This window comes from Pinus tabuliformis, chromosome J, assembly GCF_031772625.1.
Source record: "Pinus tabuliformis cultivar Carrire ecotype Pingquan chromosome J, CPIR1, whole genome shotgun sequence".
NCBI classification, from domain to species: domain Eukaryota; kingdom Viridiplantae; phylum Streptophyta; class Pinopsida; order Pinales; family Pinaceae; genus Pinus; species Pinus tabuliformis.
The window spans coordinates 1,095,135,606-1,095,152,033 of NC_142295.1; the positions used below are offsets into that span (position 1 = coordinate 1,095,135,606).

At 38.5% G+C, this 16,428-nt stretch overlaps 1 protein-coding gene and 1 pseudogene across 1 annotated transcript; one reads left to right on the forward strand and one right to left on the reverse strand.

Moving 5' to 3' along the window:
- Positions 1-15,675, forward strand: part of LOC149230850 (uncharacterized) — a 64,832-nt pseudogene extending 49,157 nt beyond the window's left edge.
- A 223-nt stretch (positions 15,676-15,898) lies between these two features.
- Positions 15,899-16,246, reverse strand: LOC149230851 (histone H2B.1-like). Its single transcript, XM_089381437.1, has one exon. It carries the CDS (start codon positions 16,244-16,246, stop codon positions 15,899-15,901), a length of 348 nt encoding a protein of 115 aa, XP_089237563.1.
- Positions 16,247-16,428: the final 182 nt, after the last annotated feature.

The following is a 16,428-nucleotide window of genomic DNA, read 5'->3' on the forward strand; positions in this document are numbered from 1 at the left end:
AGAGAATTCCAAGACCCAAAGACCCAAAGACCCAAGCCAACAAACCCTCCAACCCCCAAGCTAGCCCCCAGCAAGATCTTCCATGAGACAACTTCCAACACTTCAATATTGCTTTACTGCTACTGCAACTTTGGCCCCTGCAATAGAATTTCAACCCTACAATTTCACCCCCCTACAACTATTACAAAATTTTGTCCTCCTGCAACTTAAAGCTTCAAAAACCCTAGTTAGACAAGAGAAAAAATTACTTTACCAGAATTTTGACTTCTTCTCTTCTTCTTCATCCTCCCAGCTACTCTTCTTCTCCTTCGCTATTGTAGATCAAACTTTCTTGAGATGTGTGTCCAAATGAGGTCGAGCTCCCTTATATTTATAGCCTTTCTTGAGGGTCAAATACCCCTCCTTTTGGATGACTTGATATTACCCTTGGGATGACTTGGCATTGGGCTTATCCATGGTTTTTAATCAATAAAATAAATATTCTTCCTCATTACAATGAGTCCAAATGAAACTATGTCACATGACCAATATTATTCTTTGTCGTAGAAAGACCTAGAATACCTAAAATCACAAAGAGCATGCTTTTGACTCAAATTTGAGTATGAAAACCATACTCCAAAAGTAAAATAAAATTTCTTTTCTTTCTTTTTCTTTCTTTATAAAGAATATACAAATTCGTTATTACAATGAAGAATGAACCTAGTTACAATTTTGAACAATTGGATGTGGAATTTAATTTTGCATCCAAGGAGTACCCATCTTACTTTCTTTTGATGGACCCTACTACATGAAAATGTGAAATACATGAAAAAATGTGATTGCAATAACATGTTTTCATGTATTTCACATTTTTCGTGTAGTAGAGTCCATAAAAAGTATGCAACATGGGTACTCCTTGGATTGAAAATTAACTTTTTCATCCAACGAGTGCTCCCGCTTGAAAGTTGAATGAAATTATAGGGAGATAAGTTGAAAATACGAGTTTAAAAAGTATCTTTTTATTTTTTCCCTCCAAAACATGATGATGTAATATTATCTCATTTTATTATTTCCACTATTATTTTATAATATTCCTTAAGAGGCTCATTTTAGACCTTAGAACTTCTCTAATGTTCTAGGCACCACTTCCTAGACATTTTTCTTCATTATGGACTCATACTCCTCAGCCATAATATTTTTCCATACCCGGTGCTTCACAAATTCTTCGAAAGTGCAAGGTTTGGTTTGAATGACATTACTCATGGCAACCAATTATCCTTGATACTTGGTAGGACTCTTACTTTCTTGAAAATTTCCTCTTGGGAAACATGATTTTCTACATCTTGAAGTGTATCTCGAAGCCATATTAGTCTTTTCTTTGAGATAGATGGAGCATAAGGAGGCAGATCAAGTGGATCCATCAGAACATCAAAATCACGCATAGGTTCATACATTGGAGGTTTTTCTTGACTTTTAGTAGCATCATCATCCTTCCTTATGATGGGGAGATCCCTTTCTTTTTTGAGGGTAGAGTTTTCATCAAAGGTAAAATCTCTACTTACTACATAAATTCGATATGCCTTTGAATATTCACTATATCCAACAAATACACCTTTCTTCCTAGAGGCTTCCAACTTGTTCCTTTTCTCTTTTTCTACATGAAAATATACAAAACAACCAAAGATTATAAAATGTGCAACATTAGGTTTCTTATCAATGAAGATTTTTTCGGGTGCCTTGAAATCCAATATTTGATGAGGACTCCTATTTTGAACATTCATAATAATGTTTGTAGCTTCTCCCCATAAAAACTTCAGTATGCCTTGATCATGAATCATGGCATAGGTGGCTTCCATAATTGTACGAGTATTTCTCTCGACAACTCCATTTTGTTGTGGATTGTATGGAACGGTGAGCTCCCTCTTAATACTTTCCTCTTTGCAAAAGTCATTGAATTCATTAGATAAATATTTAGTTCCATTATAAATTCTCAATGTATTGATCTTCTTGCATGATTCTCCACCAATTCTTTGAAAGAGCGAAACCATCTAAATACTTCATACTTCTTCTTCAAGAAATAAATCCAAGTTTTGTGGGAGAAGTCATCCAAAAATATCACATAGTATAAGTATCCTCCCAATGAAGTCACAGAGAAAGGACCAACCAAGTCATAATGGATTAATTGAAAAATATCAGTTGTCTTGCCTTCACTAGAAGGGAATGGTCCCTTTGTATGTTTTCCTATTGCGCAACTTTGACAAAATCCTTCATGATTCATATGAAATTCGAGCATCCCTATGACCATCTTCCTTACACTCAGTAAGGCCTTGTAATATAAATGATCAAATCTCTAGTGCCATAACTCACATTGAATAGAGGTGTCATTTTCCAAATCTCCCAAAGGACTTCCACCAACTTGATAAATACCATAAACCCTAAATCCAAGAGTAAAATAATATCTAAATTTATTATTCCATGCACGTACCTTTCCATCAGTGAAAGCTACCTTAAAGCCTTTGTCCTCCATTGCAGAAATAGATACTAGATTCTTCTTCAAATAGAGCACATAAAAAATGTCTTTAAGATGTATGGTTTAACAATGGTTCAAGTGAAGAGTAACAATTCCTATTCCTTTCATGGGGTAGGTGGCATTATATCCAAGAATAATATTTAGATTAGTCTTCGTCTCAACTAAGTTTGAGAGAACATCCTTATATCTAGTGAAATGTCTTGAGGCTCCATTATCAATTAACCACTGATCCAAGGTGTTTGGAGGAGAGGTAGTAGATAAAGTAGAAATGAGATAGTAGTCATATTATTTTTCAACAACATTATTTGCATCATAACTGGCATTTATTGTCCTCTTGGGAGGTTGATTATTTCCTTATTGAGCAACATGAGCATTCCACTTTCCTTTGTAGTTAGACATGTTGTTTATTTTATTGTTGTTGTCGTCCCTTGGAGGATTCTTCTTGTGAAGACATTCTCTGGCATAGTGGACAACAATTGAAGCATATTCATTTGACTTTTCCTTTAAATCCCTTCTTAGATCCAAAGCCCTGCCTTCTTGAATTTGATGGACCAACATCATTTCTCCTTTTAGCATGTGTAGAGAAAGTAGTAGGTTCACTTCCATTAACACACTTATCTCTCTCCATCATCCTTATTTCCTCTTGAGTGCATCTAGTAAATAGCTCATCAAAACCAAGTTTCCTACCATTGTTGAGAATGGTGGTGACAAATGTTTCCCATGGCCTTGTAAGACCTCCAAGTGCAATAAGGATGAGTTCCCTGTCAGCAGTTTCTTCTCCAATAGATAGAAAATCATTGTTTACTTGAGTTATTCTCGTGAAATATGATTGTATATACTCCACTTTTTCCATTTTGATATCCTTCAACTTGTTCTTGAGAAAGAGAATTTGATTTGCATTGTTGACTTTAAACATCCCTATAAAATTATCATACATTTCCTTAGAAGTTCACATATTAGAAATATAAGAGCTTAAATGCTTTTGAATGGAGTCAACTAAGATTTTCTTAACTTTGACCTCTCCTTTTCTATACTTCATTTTAGCAGCAACAAGTGCATTTGAAGGAGGCTCTACCACTTTCCCTTGCACATATTCCAACACTTCATGTCCCTCCAAGGTCAAATCAAAAGTCATCTTCCAGGCATCATAATCTAATTTGTCATTGAGCTTATCCTCTATCTTGAAATAAGAATGGCTAGCCATGGAGACTTATTCCAACATAGCTTGTTCAACAACAACAATTATTCAAAAGTGATTGCTTCTCTTGTTCCTCGGGCTTGTCTTCGCCTCGGATCTGATACCACATTAAATTTTATGGTATGTTCTATGACTACAACAATTACTTCAATGTTTTATTATCCCAATAACAACTTTACTTCATATTCCAATAGAAATCACATTAAAACTTTAGTGACAATCACTTTATATCATAGTTGACAAAAAATGTAGATATAACATCAACAATAAGTACAAGAAGATATGAGATGATAAGTGAATTTTATATAGAGTTTGATCTTCAGTTTTTCCAAATTGATTTAAGACATATCAACCTTCAAATACTACGTAAAAAAAGAAAGGAGCCATATGTATGGACCAACCTCTCCTTGTGTTGGCTTCATAACATCCCTGACATTATCTGCAACGAAAATTTTAAAATGACTAATACCTCACCTTTTTCTAGTGACTTGTCTTCGCCTTCTTTTATTTGGACAACAAATCATCTTTAAAACTAGTTAATACATCAACACATTCACAAATTCAATCATCATTTTTTTTACATTCAGATGTTAATTGACATGAATTAATTACTTATGCATCCCCCTTGTTAAATGACAACCACCAGGCTTGTGGCCTTCTTATCTTCTTGGTGTTTTTTGAGGTCATGGGATACCCTCACAGCTTGGATAAGTCATGGCTGAGCTAACAAGTCAATGTCAGAACCTAGGCATTGTAACCAAATCATGGGTGCCCTTAGTCGAGCTGACTTGGCCAATATCGGGATGCTTCAGATGGTAAATACCATGGCCCCAACCCCCACCTTGATTTGGATGATATGGAAAGTATTATCCGAATTTAAACATGAATGCAACAAATTACAGATATAACCATAAATACAAAGATGCAACAAAAATAACACTTCATTCCATTAATATCAAATACTGAAATATGCTTACAAACATAATGGAAATAAGACTAGCTTGGGCGATGGTAGCTTATCTATGAGAAGAGATGTGGTGGCTACATGCCTCTGAACTATGTTACAATGAGGCTCAAGGGACTATTTATTATTGAAAAACATGAGAAAACCATAAACAACTAAAAGCCCAATCCTAGGAAATGTAACGCCAAGAGTTTGTGGGCCTTGTTGGAGTTAGTTGGGCAACCAACTTCTTGGGGTCATAACTTGGTCATATTATCTCCGTTTGGTGCGTACAATACCTTGTTGGAAAGGTATCTTTGAGTACTACAATATTTTTCATAGGCCCTTTCCTTTGGCTATGGTCCTACAATGGACCTCAAAAAAACATCGTTTAGGGGGTCAAAACTACTCTGGAAGATCAGGACCCAAAAAACTGCTAAAAATAGCAAATGCTAAAATAAACAAGGAAACAAAAACTGACCGAGGGTCTAGGTGGGATAGGTGGGTGGCCACCAATATCCACCTGGATCATTCCTCCCCCCTTAGGAAGTAATGGTCCCCATTGCGTGTAGAGACTCCATGAAGTGAGGAATTTTTGTTGAACCTGGTCCCTAGTGAGCCACTTGCCTTGGTGTAGGAGTTGGCCAAATTTGACAACCTGATATAGTTGTATCTTTTGATGGTGAGTGTTCTTAACCTGTGTGTCCATAATCCAACTAGTTGTGGCCTATTCCATGTAGTTTGGGTTTAACTCTATTGTTGTGAGTTGTTCTGCAATGTCTGATGTGTCCAACAACGTTGGGAAGTATGGTCGAAGGTGGTCCACATTGAACACTAGGTGCAGGCCAAGGAGCGGGGGAATGCTGAGCTCAAAAGAATTGTCTCCCAAAACCTTGGTAATGGTGTAATTACCATATCAGAGTGGTATGAGCTTCCGATGGGCTCTGGTAAGGCGTTCTTTCTGCAAACGAAACTAGACTTTTTTGCCCACTTGAAACTTGTGTGGCACTTAATGTTGATCATGTTGCTGCTTGTACTCGACATTTGACTTCTCCAGGATGTCGTGAACCTGCTGGCGAATGTGTTGGATGTGTTCAATAAATTTGGTCGCTTTATCAGCCTTGGACGTTACTTGTGTGTATTTTGTTTATGTAGTCGCATGAGGCATGGAAACATCAATCAGACATAATGGTTACAATCCTAGATCCACTTGAAAGGGACTGCAACGAGTCGAGCTATGGAGAGCCCTATTATGATTGTGCTACACATATGGAAGACTCTTATTCAAGGTTCGAAGGTGCTTAGAGTTGTACATGCAAAGTATGTGCACTATCATCCTATTGACGACCTCTGTCTGGCCATCAGTATGGGGATGGAAGGCAGTCAATTTAGTGAGCTTGGTGTCCAATAGTGTCTAAAGGGTTGACCAGAATTTTCTCAGGAACCTGCTATCTCGATATGATATAATGGTCTGCGGGATCCCAAATGTACCCATACTCATTCAAAGAAGAGTTTTGCAATGTCCTCTATTGTGATACTCTTTTTGCAGGCCGCCAATATAGCCATCTTAGAAAATCTGTCCACGACCACAAATACACAGTCATTACCATGCTTGGTAGAAGGAAGGCCAAACATACAGTCCAAGGAGATGGATTCCCATGGTTGGCTGGTAGTAGGCGGAGGAGTGTATAGACCTTGCTTCTTGATGGTTGGCTTGGTGATGGCATAGGAAGTGCAAGATCTAATATATTTCCCAACATCCAGTTGAAGTTTGGGCCAATAAAAGTACTTTTGTAGACTTGCACCCATAGTTTTCTCCACACCAAAGTGTCCTGCAAATTGACTATAGTGCACCTCCCAAATCATCTTGGTACACTCGCTCGAAGGAAGACAAATATGGCCTAGGTAGCATAAGAATGCATCCTGGAGGTGGAAATGAGGAACTTGCTTTCCAGCTACTAGCATCTGGTATGTCGAGGTGAAATCTGGATCATTTTTGTATAGTTGCGGCCATGTAGAGGTCTCGTGACCACAAGAGTTGAGAACTGTAGTCAGTGCTACAACATGATTAGTGCTGCCCCATTTAATGTTCAAGTGGAATTGTTGTAGATGTAGACCATTTATGATGGCGATCGTTCTGCAACTTCCCTTGTTTCTGTATAAACTAAAGAGGTGGTGATGAGTGTGGATGACCATATCCTTCCCCATAATGTATTGCTTCCATTGTCGGCAAGCTTGCATGATGGAATACATCTATTTATCATAGGTAGGGTAATTCTGAATTGTATAGGAAAGTGTCTCACTATGATAGGCCACTGAATGCCCATGCTGGGTGAGGAATACACCAATAGCATAGTCTGAGGTGTTTGTCTCAATTTCAAATGGTTTTTTCAGGTTCGGTAGTGTGGGTACCAGTGCAGAGCAAAGGTGGTGCTTCAACTCAACGAACGCCTTCTGTTGGGACTCAGACCAGGAAAAAATATCTTTCGCCCAAGTGATATGGGAGAATACCAACACGAACCTCCGATAAAAATTTGCAAGGCCCAAAAAGCTGTGAAGCTCCATTAGAGTGGTCAGGGCTGGCCAATCTCGAAGGACTTGGATCTTATTCGGGTCCACATGAACGCCACACTCATCTATGATGTAACCCATGTATTGGACCTAGCTCATGCCAAAGGTGCATTTCTCCAAGTTGGCACAAAGTTTGTGTTGCCGAAGGGTTTGAAGGACATGCCGAATGTGTTGCAAATGTTCTTCCCAACTCTTGCTGAAGATGAGGATATCGTCTAGATAAACCACCACGAACGAGTTGGTGAAGGGCCGCAAGATGTCATCCATTAGCCTCATAAAAGTAGTAGGGGCATTTGTCAACTTGAAGGGCATAACCAACCATTCAAAAATGCCTTCCTTGGATTTAAAGGCAGTCTTCCATACATCTGTGGGCTCTATTAGAACCTGGTGATAACCAAACTTTAGATCGATCTTGCTGAAATAATTGGCCCCCTTGAGTTGGTCCAACATGTCATCAATCCAAGGGATTGGATACATGTTCCTAATAGTGATTTTGTTTAGCAATAATTAATGCAAAGTCTCTAGGTCCCATCCTTCTTCTGTACAAGTAAAATCGGGCTCCCACAAGGCGAGGAACTTGGTCGAATGTGCTCTTTTTGCAGCAATTCCTGGATTTTCCGCTTGATCTCTTCATTTTCTAGAATGGAGCAGTGATATATCGTCTCGTTGGGTAGAGGTGGTCTGGGAGTCAGATCGATTGAATGCTTGACCTAACAATGCAAGGGTATCCCTATGGGTGAGGAGAAGATGTCCCTGTATTCTTCCACAACCGTATCCACCTGCTTCTGCTACTTGGAGGAACCCTTCCTGGGGGCCATGGATGTCGCTGTAACCTTCCCCTTACTTCAGAGCGAATAACAAAGAAAAAAAATTTCCTAGTCTGGGATTTGACCTTACTGCATTTCTAAGCAAAGATCAAAGAGATGGCGATAGGTGGGGCTACCTCTGGTATCATGTATAACTTAGTACCCAAAGAAATAAGAATAGAGCGAGGTATAGACTCATATACAACATGTTGCTTCCATAAGTATGGTTGTACTAATAATACATCACAAAATTCAAGAGGAACAACATCACACAATACCTCATCCATGAAGGGCTTAATGATGTAGGGAAGGCGACACTGCTGGCTGACGTGGAGATCTCGTCCTTAGTGAAGCCACCCGATGGTGTATGACTAAAGATGTGTTTTAGTCGGTAGGATCAACCAATTCACGACCTCTACTGAAATGAGGTTCTTTTGGCTTTCGCTGTCGACAATGAACTGCAACAGTGAACCCTTCACCCACATATGTGACTGGAATAGGCGCTCCCCCTCTTCCAGATCTTTAGGCTCAATATTCTAGATCTTGGTGGTGGCCACAGTGGAACTGGGCTCTGCGTCAATGATCTGCTTCCCTTTGTCATTCCCCTTTTCAGGTTTTGACTCAGAGTCAAAACATGCATTGGACTCAGAAGCCTTTAGCTTGGCCACCAGTGACTGTTGTTGAAGAATTACAAGAAGTTATGTATAATAGTATTCCTCTTGACTTGATAACAATTTGTGAAGCTATTTTACAATTTATCTTGTTAGCTTAATCTTCTTCTTCGTATTATTAATGCATGTGTGTTTACTTCATCAAACTGCTACCAAAAACATAAGAACAAGAACAAAAGATGTTGACTCTACCAGAGCAAAACCTCTCTCTCTTAGAGAGGAAAACCCTTTTGTAAATTTCTCTTATTGAAGCTTCTTACTGATCAATTCCAAACCCTAGACCCTTGACATGAATATCCTCCAAGCTGAAGTCAAATCCTTCCTCCTTCTTGCACTTTGTTTTCTGACACTTCGTCCTTCTTCTTCCAAGAATTCATTCCTCGGCACTCCGTCGTCCTTCTTCCTTCGACAATTGATGATAGAACTTGTTTATGAAAGCTATAGAAGAGATATATATCTTTGATAAATAGTGACATCCTTCACCTATGAAGACACCTTCCTTCTCCTATCCAACCAAGCTTCTTCTTGATGAGTAGTTGCAGACTTGAAGTGACAACACTACAACCTTAGTTTCTCACTCATGTGGGAGGTTTCCCTTATGTTCTTTTGACTCCTTTCTCCTTCCTTGTGAGAGTCTCTCTTTTGCTTGTGTAGGAGGCCTTATAGGCTTAAGTTTCTAGCCCAAACAAGAGAGATATGTAACTGTGATGTGGATATTGTAATGACAGCAGATTACCCTTCCTTTTCTTGCATGTGTGACTGTAATTCACACTTAGAATAACCCTTTATCACTCGGTTTTCTCTCTTCCTTCTTCGCTGCACTAGAGGCTCATTTTCTCAACTTCTTCCACCTTTTCTCGGCTTCTCTTGCTTGCTGATTTCATAGGTATGAATGCTTGTTGTTGGAGGACTGGACAACCTCTATATATAAAGGATTGTCCCTCCTATAGGCCAACTTGAGGCCGACTTCACTTCTTTTGCATCAGAATAACTTCTTTGATGTTTTCTTTGCATGGAGAGGACTTTGACTTTGCTTGGAGAGATATTATTTGAGTCTTATACAAATATATATATGGTGCAACATGCCCTTAAGGTCTTCAACATTTTATTTTGACTCTTTGACTCACCTATAACACTTTAACATGTGATATACCTATTTCAATGAACAACAAACTCATTGATAAATATAACAAAAATAATATTTATTTTCTTGAATAAATAAAAATATCAAAAGTACATTTATGAAGATAGAACCTAGTTACACTTTCTTCAACACTCCCTCTTAATTAGGGAGGTATTCATAAATCATTACAAGGTGTTTGGATACTTTTCAATATTGAAGAATTCATATAAGAGAAACCTGATTGGCAATCTATCTGTTATAGCATCATAGTAACCAACATTTTTCATAGCAAGGCCTTTGACTAACAACTCTATCTCTCATAAGATCAGATCACAATGTTGGCGATACCAATGACTTATAGACACCTTAGTCATTTCCTCTCAACGTACATACCCACCTGGGTGTTCACTGAGTATGACCTTCTAGGACTATTATTGTCTTGGGTTCGTAACCCTCAAAGAATATTGATCCTCTTGCCTAGTATAGTATTGGATGCCCTACACATCCTCAAAGAGCATCAAATGCCATATTATTACCCAATCCTCCCATTCCTTCTTCCCAAGTGAAGACAAGAATGTTATGTCTATGCCCAAGTTTCCTATGACAAGGAACTTTCCCAAGTTCCTTTGTAATTGGGAACTTGTTAGAACTCCCTCTTATCTAGGGACTTGTCCATTCATCAACAACTTCTTCTTCGTGGGTACTTCAACTCCTTGACCTCCTTCTTTCCTTCGATGTCATAAAGTTTTTGTTCGAACTTCTTCTTGGTAGGGCATTGACCATCGATCACTTTCCTTCCTGGTTTGTTATGTCATTGCTTTCTTCAGGGAAATTGGCCTTCTTGATATATATTAGGTCCTCTTGTTATCTAGCTACTCCTTTGTCATCTTGTCTATGCTTCGGAATATTTTTCACATGGATGCATAATTGTACTTGCTTGTTCCTATACTTCGATTCAGTAGCCCTTCATGACTTCATCCCAACTTGCTTCAACATTAGATAGTGCTTTTGTTGGATGGCCTCTTCATCATGACATATTCGTAGAGTTGAATCAACTATCTGCACCTTAATATCTCCAAGGCCTTCATAGGTGTCAAGGGTTCTTTGATCTTTTTCTTCCTTTTCCATAATTGTCATGCCTTCTTTCGGGAGATATCTTTAATGGATCTTGTCGGATAGTGATTCCTTATGACCATGGTGTTCTGCACATGCTTGATCTATTTCTTCATTTTATTCTTCTTGATTTGTTTAGATAACAACCTTACACTTCCCCATGAGAGCACTTTCTTCTTTTCCTGCTTACTTGAACTAGTCAACATTTCTTCTTCACATGTCTTTTAGTTAGCAATCTTGTACTCCTTAGGAGAGTATTTTCTTCTTCACTTGCTTCATGGAGTAGTCAACAACCTTATGCTCCTTATGTGAGTACTTCTCTTGTTGAATTGTACATGTTCTTGAGTATGTCTTCAGTGAAAGAGATATTTTTGTACTTGATCGTGTCTCAGATCTATTCCTATGAATTTAATAATATATAATATGACATGACTTTACATTTTAGTGCATACATACCTCATCTTGATTTTGCTTTGATCATCTCGACTTCATTTGATGGTCCTTCTTGATTGATGTAGCCCTTATTTACTTCATCCATTCTTGCCTGCACATCATTCTTCGTTGTTTTCCATGAATGGAATTCTTGTTGACACATCTGCTATTATTTATGAATCTTCTTTTGAAGATTCTTGTCATAGGATCTTGTAGATCCTCACCTTGCAAATGTATCTTTCTTTTGATGGTGGTGGCCTTCTAGGATTTACAATCATGATCACTTATTCTTTTATCATGTGTAGTGCCCACTCTAGTTTCCTGACCCTAATACGACATTATCTTAGACACTCTATTCTTCTAGGACCTCAGATTGAGGATCTGGACCCATGACACTATTATTAGTGATTGAGATATTCATGGTTGTGATGTTTAAGAATGCTTTCCAATGATATTATGGTAGCATGAATGGTTATGTATCTTATCTATCGGTATTCTGATGATTGCAATATTAAATAGTTAAGTTGGTCTCTATTTGAAATTATGATGAGGGTAGTAAAGAATATGTATGCGCTCTACTAAAAACATAATGAGGATAAATTTTATGGATAGGTATATTTCTACGATGTTACGATGTTGATAGCTTAATGAATATGTATGTTTCCATTGATGATTATTGATGATAGCCATGAGGGATGTGTCCCCTATGTTACCTACTTCCTCTAGTTCAAACTTACAATGGACAATGATGTGAATGACCAGGAATTGTTAATGATGCTATTATGATAATTGACTAACATTGAGAAACCTTGTTATTGATGATTATTGAGTATGGGAGGAAACCATCAGAGGCACTCGCATATGACATGTCGATGACACCTGGTTTGATGAAAATTTATATTACTTTATCTGTGAAAGTCTAAGTCGATCTTGGAATCTTCCATATATGTTTAACTATATTCTGATGATATATTAATGGTTGCAGGCCCAGATTAGTTGCTTGACCGAATGACTCACATATGGGTGATGGGGTTGTACAAGTGGATGGAACTACATGGGAGGGGTGAGACAGAGTCCCTGATCTCACCCACTAGCACTCTCGCCGTGACTTGGGCTGGAAGGGTTGAAACACCTTCGCCTTGAAGATCACGATGCCATGAGGGCAGGTTCCAAAGTTGGTTCGCTCATGAGGACTTTACTGGGGGGGGCGCATCAAGGTAGATTCCTTGATCCCCGACACCATTAGTCTCACTATAGCAGGCAACATAAGAGATGACAGTGGTCTATGACGTTGCACTATACTTTCCCCTCGTAATCACTGGATGCTTGAAGGGCAATTGGTGTGGCACCCTTGGAACTTCAAGGGAATTTCTTGAAGGGCACGACCAAATTGGCACCCTTGGCATCATAAATAAACTATTAGGTGTGGCACCCTTGGAACTTCTAGGGAAGTTCTTGAAGGGCACAACCAAACTGGCACCCCTAACATCACAAATAAACTATTAGGTGTGGCACCCTTGGAACTTCTAGGGAAGTTCTTGAAGGGCACAACCAAACTGGCACCCTTGACATCACAAATAAGCTATTAGGTGTGGCACCCTTGGAACTTCTAGGGAAGTTCTTGAAGGGCACAACCAAACTTGGCATCCTTGGAATCATTAAAAAGAAATAATAATAAATAAATATAAGCAAGGAATGAAAACTAGGTAAATTTACATCAAGGGTAAATGATGATTAGAAACCAATATAATTAAATCCAAAATAAAACTTGGAATAAGTAGGATCATAGGAAGAATTAAAATAGAGTACCTTAAAAACTCTACCCTTCCCATTTTGGAAAATACTAGAAAGATTATGTGGTTTAATTAGGAAAAGGGGAAAGACAAACACAATGGTAAGGATAAAGATTAATCCTAAACTAATTTAAACCTAATTAAGAAAAGGGGAAGGTGAATTAAAATGAGAATAATAAATTAAATTTAGAGAAATGTAGAGAAGCTCCAAGTGTCAACAACCAACATAAGAATATCCATCTAGGAGAAACCTGAGTTAAATTAGGGAGTAGATTGGGGATAAAATCTTGACTCATTAATTGACTTCAAGTAATGAACACAAATTAAGGAATAAAAGGAGGGAATAAAGAGACAACTAGGAGAAGAAATAGGAATCTTGTTGAGGTGAGGAAAATATTAGTTTTAAATACAAATTTAAGTAAATAGTTTTGGGAGACCCTTGATGTGAGAATGACACATGGGTGGGTGAATAATCAAGCTATTGAATTATAAAAAATAAAAATAAAAATAATTAATTATGCATGACATGACAAGTGTCATCTATGAGGACTTCTATAAAATAAGGGGCAAGCCATGGAAGAGGGGACTTTTTGGGAACCCTATTGTTGGATGGATGAGATGTTGTGAGAGTAGTGATTACGAAGCTATAGTGAGTTTGGTGAGGTAGAGGATTTAGAGAGGGGACTCTTGAGCCAAGGTGTGCTCTCCTCTACCAGCTAGTGCTTGTCTCCATTGTACAACCCCATTGCAGCTCGGGGGTCCGCGGGGAAGAAGAGTACCCAAGGAGTAGGCTGGGAGGTTAACCGGTGAGTCTTCGCATTCAAATCAAGTGCATCATCATTCACTCGCGGAGGTGACCAGCTACAAGGGAATACCAGCAACAGCAGAGCAAGCGGAGTCTCGCCTTCTGGTGAACGGTACATATGTATTTCACTACTATTGATCTTAGTTAAAGGTATGAAAATGTTATGGTATGTTCCTGAAATGAGTGGTAGGAATGTGTGTGCTAAATAAATTTGAATCTCAATGCGTTTCTTTTTGGTTGTATGTGCTGTAAAAAAAAATAAAAAAATGTATACAGTCTGGGTATGGTCCTCACACTTGGTAACAGAGCCATGTTGAACCCTTGAGGCCTATGGACCCATGCATGTATCAGCTTCGCTTTAAAAGACCCTTTCGAACAACCCTGTTTTGAAATTTTTAAAATTGCCCTCGCGCGTTGCTTCACGGCAGCTACGATTGCTCTTTAATTTCTTCTTGTGGTTTCTTTTCAAAACACATAAAACAGCATACACAAATATACATACAGGCATTTAGACAAAAACGCACAGTGCATAGACATGCAGAGGATGAGGTTCATTGGATTCTTATATTGAATCTTCAAAGCCTCCGCTGAATAAATCTGGCTTGACAGAGACAGAAATATCTTCTTCTCAGCAGGAAGACTACCATCCAATCAGATATCACAGCAGCCGCAAGTATTTTTGGAACATACCCTTTCTAATCGTATTTGTCATTTTGGTATTGGCGACCTTTGCGTTTGGAATATTTTCAATTGTCCACCGCAACAGAAATTACGGAAATGTTTCCTCTTATGTCTATGATACAAATTCCAGCACTGTACAAAATCTTCACTTAGTGTTAACATAAGGGATCAAGGATTAGGTTTTGATGGAGCATATGAACATTTGGGTTATCACCCAATTCGTGTAATACAATTGGAATATTACCCAAATCTTGTAGTGCCTGGGAGCAGCAAGCATCTTTTGAAGGACATGGTTTGGACACTTGTAATAACACTGATTCTGAGTATCCCCTTCTTATTTGGTCTTCTTTGGCTCCTTAGGCATTACACAAAACAGATAGTGTATTCATGTCTCCCCTTCTTTGTTCTCATTCCTGTTCTCATCAATGTCTTCTGGTTCGTGGCTTGCACTATGAGTAAGGATTGTGGGGATGAAATAAGCCCGGCACTGAGGATTTTCATTCTTCTTTTTATATTTGTACTATGCGGGATAATTGTCTGGATCATTATTATAAACTAGCACCGTATAGAACCCACAATCAGAATCATAGGCACAGCTTCGGAAGGACTTGCGAGAAACATGAGATTGATGCTGGTTTTGCCTAGCTTAATAGTTGGTCTCTTTGTCTACTATATACCCATCATAGTCTTTTTGGTGTTTGCACGCCTAAATGGCAGGATCATACCTAATCCCAAAGTTGAAGAATCTGGGTATGCATGTGGAGGAAGCACTGGTGTGGAGTGTTGCTTATGGAAAGAGGACGGATGGGTTCCAGCGTACTATGCATTAGCTATCATCACAATGTTATGGTCTCTGACAACAATGATAGAAGCTCAGGTGTACATTATTAGTGGTACTATTTCACAGTAGTACTTTTGCAAGGCTGACTCATCTCCACCTCGAAGTATCAGGAATTCTATCAGGTACACATCACTTGGGTTTCTTCCTTGGCTGGTTGTATTAATGCCTAATACTACTTGTGCTTGGTGAGTCCTACAATAATCAATTTTCAATCAGTTTACATCAGTCGTTTAAGGATAATCCGTGCTTGGATCTGTGAATGACATTAGAAAAAAGACAATTATCAAATCTTGTCATATATGACACCAAATGTCTCCATCAAACTCTGAGAGTCAATAGCTTGTTTGAAATTCGATACAATAGGTGGCGTCAAAAGACACCAATAAATTCAATTCACAGAAAAATACCAAATTTAAGCACTAGTAAACTTGGTAACAACCTTTGTACCCTCTGAAACAGCGTGCTTCGCGAGCTCCCCTGGAAGAGCAAGCCTTACGGCGGTCTGAATCTCCCGAGAGGTAATAGCAGGCTTCTTGTTGTAGCGGACGAGCTTCGATACCTTGCTCGACAATTTCTCAAAAATATCATTAATGAAGGAGTTCATGATTCCCATGGCCTTGCTGGAAATTCCGATATCACGATGAACTTGCTTCAAGACCCTAAAAATATAGATCTTGTAGGTCTCAATGTTCTTCTTATGCCTCTTCTTTCCCTTCTTGTCTCCGCTTTCCTTAGGCAGCTTTTTCTCGCATTGAATCATAGAGATGCTTTACTGATCAGTTATCTACATTCAAGACGGATCCAATTTCCCTTCTCCAAGGAATTGTGATCTTGTAACCTTTGATTGTAGTCTTTATCGAAACATGGGTGATCTGAGATCTTTTGATGTCCTAGATCACTAAGATCTCAAAGATCCGAAATATTGTGATCATCCACTTAAAT